The 8,059-nt window shown below is 45.2% G+C and overlaps 1 protein-coding gene across 1 annotated transcript in view; it reads right to left on the reverse strand.

The window, feature by feature from the left end:
• Window positions 1–1,701: 1,701 nt before the first annotated feature.
• The window catches only part of LOC310791721 (glycogen debranching enzyme-like), an 88,130-nt gene continuing 81,772 nt past the window's right edge, over window positions 1,702–8,059 (reverse strand). The window contains exons 33-35 of the mRNA XM_083653375.1: window positions 6,787–6,874; window positions 5,772–5,905; window positions 1,702–2,042 (exon numbers count right to left, since the gene is read on the reverse strand). Coding sequence (XP_083509501.1) covers window positions 1,925–2,042; window positions 5,772–5,905; window positions 6,787–6,874 — 340 coding nt within the window. The 3' untranslated portion in view covers window positions 1,702–1,924. The remainder of the gene's footprint in view (window positions 2,043–5,771; window positions 5,906–6,786; window positions 6,875–8,059) is intronic.

Genomic DNA, 8,059 nt, shown 5'->3' on the forward strand with positions numbered 1-8,059 from the left:
GTTAGCAGCTGGGGAGCATTATTTTACAATGGACAAAGAAAACCTTGCGGGTGTCCACGTTTCTCAGAGATGAACCACTGACTTACCAGCTGGGAATTTCCCACTTCATACTGTGAATGGAACGCAGCATTAGTGTGATGTGATGTACTGTAACTGACTACACACACCGGCACATTGACAATGATCTCAACGCAACGGAAATAATTCACGATATGACGGCGCAAGCGACAACATGAAACGCTACAAGACGATAGAGGTGGAAAGATTCACAAAACAGTTCTTGGTTCGGCACATTGCTCAGTTTTGGTTTGCTAAGTTTCCGTAACCTTGCAAGGCAGCTGAATTTGCGAGGTCACAATCACGTGAGAAACCCATCTTGCTGCCCTCCAAGCTATTAGTTTAACTCAACCAATCAGCATCCAGAGGCAGTTATGGGTTGGATTTAGGTGTGACGAGCCCGTGATAGACAGATGGTTCATCCAATCACCTGCCACGTATTTTTTGAAAGCGTCTGCTCTTTTCTAAACAGTTTCCAATGGCGAGGTCCCAGTGAGTGTGCGTTTACATGCAAACCGTTTATCGGATTTCTACAGTTACCTGATTATCAAGTGTCATGTAAACAGCATCCTTTACTGGATAAAGGCTGTTATCAGTTTATGAGAAAACCAATTAACACACCTGCGGAGTCATCAGGTTTATTCATTGAGGTCAATGTCCACTCACGCAGTTTGAGGTGAGTTCCCACTATTTGCTAAGTGCACGTAAACGCGGAAATTAGATTATTGCCAGTTACCTGATTATTCTCCGTTATTGTTTAATGTGTGCATGTAAACGCACTCAGTGTCAGGACTCAGGATAAGGTTTGCAAGCAGGAAAAATCACTGCCATTTCCTGTTCCGATTTCTTGAACTTGAAGGTAACCGATTCCAACGTGCCTTCTGAACCAAGTGTTGGGTTGGGCTTTGAAATGGACCGTTCCACCCCTACAGGAAGAATGGACCGTTCCACCCCTACAGGAAGAATGGACCGTTCCACCCCTACCGGAAGAATGGACCATTCCACCCCTACAGGAAGACCTCTCTGAAGGTTTATAGATTATTCAGGTCAAGACAATGAATGACCATGAGAAACTACTTTCCTCGGCATTGGAAATAAGCAACAGTGGGACCAGAAAACATTTTTTGGGCCGTGTGTGAATGTCTTTCCTTGGTTAATAAGCTTATATAAGCTCAGGAGTACTTTACTCATCTCAAATCATGGTTTAACCTGGAAATATGCTGCATTCATGTCATATGGGAGAGATGGCAATTATGGGCTTCCATCTTGAAAATACCATTCGCCTCAGCTTACAGGCTACTAGAAAATACTACTTGGGAACTTGGGGTTTGGCGATGTCAAGACTGTAAGGAATTTAAAATAAAGGCAACAAAATGAACGCCCTTTATCGCATAAGTAGTGTTGAGATGACAACAATGGCGGGACATGACTTGCTTGCTGGATTTTTAGTTTGTGGTTGACAATGCCGTGTTTGGTTTGCTGCAAAGTCAAAACCAGTCAAAATGAGTCTAAGTTCATGTGTGTTAAGCGTGGACAAGCTGATCGGGATGGATCAAAGTCTATAGAAAACTTCAGCCAGTGTGTTCAAACGAGCTTGAACATCTGAATACTTCCAAGTTGTTGCTTGGAAGGTTCATGTCGTTCCTCCCAATTATTCCCATAGGACATGAACGCAGCAATAGAGACTACTAGACTACTGTGGTCACACAAAGTGATGTCAGCAGTCACTGGAAGTCATGTAGGATTCAACCTGGTAATTTATAGACCTTTCTTAGCTACAACAGGAAATATGACAGGAGGACCTCTGTGATGTCAGAGATCGGTGATGACATGGCGGGTGGGGTGGGCGGTGTTCAGAAAAGGTCGTCTAGAGGTCATGGAGGACCTCCAGCACAGTGGCCAGAGACCAGGCCTGGGTTTCACAGCTGAAGGGGCAGTATTGGCCCGTCTCATTGGTCAGCTCTGGCAGACCCTTCCACGGAGACCTGAGAGAAGGGGGGTGGGCAGTAGACACAAAACAACATCAAATTCATCCAAACGTCACAGATCAATGGGCATGTACTTGTCATTTTAGACACGTTGACTTTTCCCGCACTAAAATAAAGGATACAATCGGAACTTCCGATTGTATTTACACTTCCTGTGACTCATAAACCTAGTCTGACTCATACATGTGAGTCCAACTAGGTTTGACCAGGTGAGTCAAGTGGGCGGGGCTGCATAAGGTGAAACGGAATAAGCTTCCTCTATTCATGGGTTTCAGTGAGGGGATGTTTTTGATGTGGCGGCCATCTTGAGGACCGAACGCAGCACACAGCTTTTTAGTACCTGTTGTAAGTCTATGGAAGGACTGTTCAAACCATGAACTCTTTCAACTATAACTACGCTACTCTTTCATACTTACTCTATTCAAACTTTACACAGGTCAACACTTTTAGTACTTTATGACTCTTATTCTCTTTTTGATAGCTTCTGTACACTTCTTGAGAAATCACAGTTTAAGTTCTATACTTTTTTCAGCCTTTATAATGGGAGCTTATGGAGCCAGCCTCGAGTGTGCGTGATGTCATAATTCACCCTATCAGACCTTACAGGCTGCACTTCAGTTCACACTTTGTAAAACTCACACAACTTTGGGGGTACGGTGGTGCAGTGGTAAGCGCTGTCGCCTCACAGCTCGAAGGTCCTGGGTTTCGATTCCCACCTGGGACGCTGTGAACACTGAAGGAATGCGTGCCCGTCCGCATGTCCTCGAGTGCCCACCGCCCGGGTGGGGTCGTCAAAAGGGCCTTTCTGTCTGGAGTTTGCATGTTCTCCCCGTGCCTCCCAGGGGTTTCCTTCATATAGGAACCCCCTTCACCAAAACATGCAATATCCTGGTTGCTAATGTGGTTCCTCCTCTGGTCGTTAAGGGCGCCTGTTCAGAGGGAGGGGAACTGGTTGGAATAGCGTGATCCTCCCACGTGCTATGTCCTACCGGTGAAGCTTCCTCTGTCAGGTGAAAAGAAGCGGCTGCCTAACTGCCCATGTCTCGGAGGAAGCATGGAGCCAGTTTCGGCTCTCCCCAGATCGGCAGAGGGTGGAGTAGCAACCAGGATAAATAAATTAATTAGCACTAATGGGGGATAAAAATCGGATAAAAAAATCGGATTTTTTTTTTTTATAAAAAAAAAAATCACACAACTTTAACACGACATACATCATCCATCTTCAGCTACTTCTGCTCTCACTCACAATGTCAATAGATAAGCGATGCGATGTCTAGTTTTGGAGATATTAATGTTTGTTTGACAGTAGTGTTCCACTCTATTTCCAATTGCGCACGGCCTATTCTTATTTCAAATTGGGCCTCAAGATCCAGTATGGTGGACATTGATGTTTCAGGCTATATGCATACATATGCTGTCAAAACAGCCAATTGTGACTATGCCATTCTGAAACACTTTAGAGATTCTCACAATGGTGTCCCTGTCTCCTTTACAGCTAGGGGTATAGACCACATCCTCTCACCTCTACAAGAGGGGACAGGGAGAGAGCTCTCAACCAGCTAGAGAGTAGATGGATTCATAGACTCAGAGCTATGATGCCTCCAGGCCTGAATGACACCATAGATATGGTCTCTTTCTTATAGTTATTCTTTGCCATGTTAATATGTTAGTCTTGGAAGACCTTGTATTTCTCATTATTGTTTATTGTTCTTGTTACCGGTACTTATTTTCTGCCTCTCTTCCTATGTATTTATACTATCTGCTAGATACTGACCTCTACTGGATTATTTTTATACTCCCCCCCCCCTTACCCCCTCGCCTCCCTCCCCCTCACCCCCCCGCCTCTCCCCCCCCCCCCCCCTCCTTCAACAGGTGTGACCCATCATTGTCTACCTGTTTGGTTATAGGGTGTGTCTTACTGTGCACTTCTTACTCTTTGCCCTGATGAAGGCCAGGTTGTTGGCCAAAACATGTTGGCTTGGCTTTTAATTGTTCCAATATGAACTAAGCCTTTTATTAAAGCTTTTTTAATTATTAGAAGAGTGCCTTGGTCTATTTTTTCTTTTGATTTTGTCTATACTCTATATGCATACATGTTGAAGTTAAATTCAATACCTTTTAAAGGAGAATTTCGTTTTTTTTTAACCTGGACCCATCTCCTGGCAATAATTGTGATTTGGCCACTCACCCAGCGATGTCCGCGGCGTTTCTGGCCGTCCTAGCGTTGTTTTGAGATCAATAGCGTCCAAGTCAGTTGTAAAATGGAGCTGATTTGGGGCCAAGTGTGAGCCTGTCTTTCCTGCATCTAAATAGCTATTTTTATTCCCGTTTTCGCCACATATTGTAATAATGTGATCCCTCAACATCCACCAGAGTGATATTTCGCCCCAGGCCATTTCCGGGACTCTCACAGGGATCAAATTACCTCAAACGTGATCTCGGTCACCAAGTCTCGTGAAGTCCCGCGATACTTTCCTGCCGGCTGGCCAACTACCGGTAGGACGCTTTGCGGTGGTGGTTTTAGCGTAACCTATGTGGGGTTTGGCATAACCTTCGTTATTTCGAATCCCACATAGGTTACGCCAAACCCCACATAGGTTACGCTAAAACCACCACCGCAAAGCGTGTGGCGAAAACGGGAATAAAAATAGCTATTTAGATGACGCTATTGATCTCAAAACAACGCTAGGACGGCCAGAAACGCCGCGGACATCGCTGGGTGAGTGGCCAAATCATAATTATTGCCAGGAGATGGGTCCAGGTTAAAAAAAAACGAAATTCTCCTAAGACCTTTTTTAAGACTTTTTCAAGACCTCAACGCCATTTTCGTCACATCAACGATAGGCGTGTAAATCACAAGTTTCATCACGATACAATATTATGCAGATTCTTTCATTCTTTGGACAACGATACGATATTTTCCAATATGACAAAGTCTGCCACGATACGATATCGATTAAATTCAGGGGTCTGCGACCGATATGGGACGATATCATATGCTCATTTAACACCATCAGCACAATAGCTACAAAATGTAATACCTCTCACATGGCGATTAAGACTTTTTAAGGGCTTTCATTTCCCCTAAATTGATTTATCAACTTTTAATACTTTTCAAGACCCCTGTGCTTCTGGAGGCAAATTTGTAGAGCAAGGACATGTGAACCCAATTTCATGACATTGCAACTGGAGGTGTGGGAGATGTGACCTGACACAGCCAGATGGGGGCGGTATTGGGAGATGTGACGAGTTACTGACGGTTTTCATTTTTGATTGTAGTGCGAGACGCATCATTTCCCCAAGTTTTGTCGAGGGAACAAAAGAGACCATTCCATAGAGCAGCTGTGAGTCCATCATGTAGGACAACATACTGTAGATCAGTGGTTCTCAAATGGGGGCGTCCGGGGACCCCCAGGGGTCCTTGAGGGGGTTCCAGGGGGTCCCCAGCCAAAAAGGGGGGTAATTTATATATTTATTTTATTATTCCATTCATAAGTAACACAATGACTATTTTTGTCATGGGTTTTATACACTTTCTGTAATAAAACATCTAAAAGCATCAATCTTATTATCATATGGGGGACCGTGGGACAAAATCCTATCAAATAGGGGTCCGAGGTCAACATTTTTGTCAGTTTAGGGGTCCTTCATTTGGAGAAATTTGAGAAGCACTGCTGTAGATACACAGGGAGAAGGCGGTGAATGACAGACACACAGCGTTCCTACCTCTCCAGGTGGGTATAATGTTGTGACAGAACGTTCTTGACCAGGGTGACCGTTTTGGCATAGGTCTCCTCACCCAGCTTCTTGGCAAAGTAGAGCTTCGCACGTAGGAAGTAGCCTACTGGCCACAGCCACTCCTACACACACACACACACACACACACACACACACACACACACACACACACACACACACACACACACACACACACACACACACACACACACACACACACACACACACACACACACACACACACACACACACACACATAGAGAAGAAGGAAAGTCTCATTTAGGTAGTCCCTCTGTGCAGAAAGTTGTGGAAACATCTAATGGTTGTAAAGCTTATCCCTCCATATTGAGGTTAAAACATTTACAACCAATGGCATTGCAGCGAGACAGAGATGGGGACTTGGACTTGAGTCACACTTAAAGCAGGACTTACCCCCCCCCCCCAAATAAAAGAAGCAGAAGAACATCTTCTGCTTCTTCTGCCGCCCTTTTGACGACCCCACCCGGGCGGTGGGCACTCGAGGACATGCGGACGGGCACGCACTCCTTCAGCGCTCACAGCGTCCCAGGTGGGGATCAAACCCAGGACCTTCTAGCTGTGAGGCGACAGCGCTTACCACTGCGCCACCGTGCCCCACTGAATTCATTGGTTTTAGCCATGCAGTGTTCTAAGCAGGCCAGATGGCATCCAGCAGATGATAGAACGCTCATCCATAAGAGACTTGAGACTTGACTTGGTCTTGTGACCGAAGACTTGGCTTGCCCCTCAAAGACTTTAGACTTGACTTGGACTTGCAAAAAATGACTTGTGAGCATCTCTGCAGTGAGACAATATTTGTGTCTTACCCAATAGAAGAGACTCACTCTGCCTGATACCGTTTGTCAATTATCGCCAAATGAATTAGACTGAATGATTGGTTCGCATAAATGTCTCCGGAGCTGAAGGACTGACATATTTAGCTGCACTACCACACCACACCAGTAGGGGGAAGTGCCCGACTCACCGGCCCCTGGTGGTAGTTGAAGCCTCTTGCCAAGTTGTAGTTGTCGTTGTCGAGCGCGTTGTCGTAGACACCACAGTACACCATGTCACTACGGAAACAGAAATATCAAATTATTATGGGATGAAATGTCAAACAGAGACGTTATGAGATGTGATTCCACTATAAACAGCAATAGCATGAACTGTATGAGACTGGTTGGCTGGGTTGCACCAACGAGGATTCATTGAATCTAAGCTTAGTTCTAACCAGAGTTGAGCAAGACTAACAGAAGCCGCTTTCACACCGGCTTTGAAAGCGGTAAATGTTGCGGAATATGTAATCCGCGTCTCCGATGTGAAAGTGATGAAAGCGGGGTGGTGAATAATTGTGCTACGCCTTTCGTTCCGCCAGCGGAGGTAGTCACAGCGCCGCATCGGCTGCCATCGCGCCTCCACCTGAAAGCGTAGGAGCGGCTGCACGGAACGGTGCGAATGGTCAGCTCATTCATAAAAAAAAATGACAGGGGAAACCACCTCACGCAGCAAGAAAGGCATAAGCGAACGTAAAAAAAAAAAAAAAAAAAAAAGTAGCCTATACAATCATGACTGCAACAGGGACGCCAGGAGGAATGCTCCGTGCCTGCTACACTATGTGTAAGTAGGTTTGGCTATTTATGCTCAAACGATGTTGACATACTAGGTAAAATGAACGGATATAAGCTTCAGAGGACGTCTCTCAGGCGTGCATCTGTCTGTGCCGAGTTGGTCTGAGGATATTCCCTCTTTTCGTCTCTCCTCAAAACAATCCCAATTGGGGAAAGCAGCCCCAGAACTGCAATCTGTCTAGCCTGTTGTGCGTTCCCTTACAAAAACTACTAACGTTATAGTATTCATGTGCATTTATAGCTATACTCCCCCTAATTAGGCTACTTCATGGGAATAATTTGCTTTACAAAAAACTGGAACCAAAAGATAAGAATTAGCCTTGTACCTAATAGGCTACATGATGGTGCCTCTGTGATCCATAAAGTCGATCAGATTAATATTGAAAGCCTTGTTACCATGCTGCATGTGGACAACACTTTCGTTGTGGGCATATTAAGGTGAGCTCTCATCAGACTCCTCTTTTATTCTTTGATGTTAACGACCAGCAGCACGTTGAGAGCTGCTGGCGTACATCGGCGATGTTTGGTTGTTGAATGAATTTGTTCGTCATACAGTAGCCTAGGCTACACTAACCTATGGAAATATAGATTTAGGCTACTAGGAGGAGCTGGGTGGAAATGCCTCCCCTC

The sequence above is a fragment of the Poromitra crassiceps genome (genome assembly GCF_964638095.1).
Source record: "Poromitra crassiceps genome assembly, chromosome: 17".
Lineage (NCBI taxonomy): Eukaryota > Metazoa > Chordata > Actinopteri > Beryciformes > Melamphaidae > Poromitra > Poromitra crassiceps.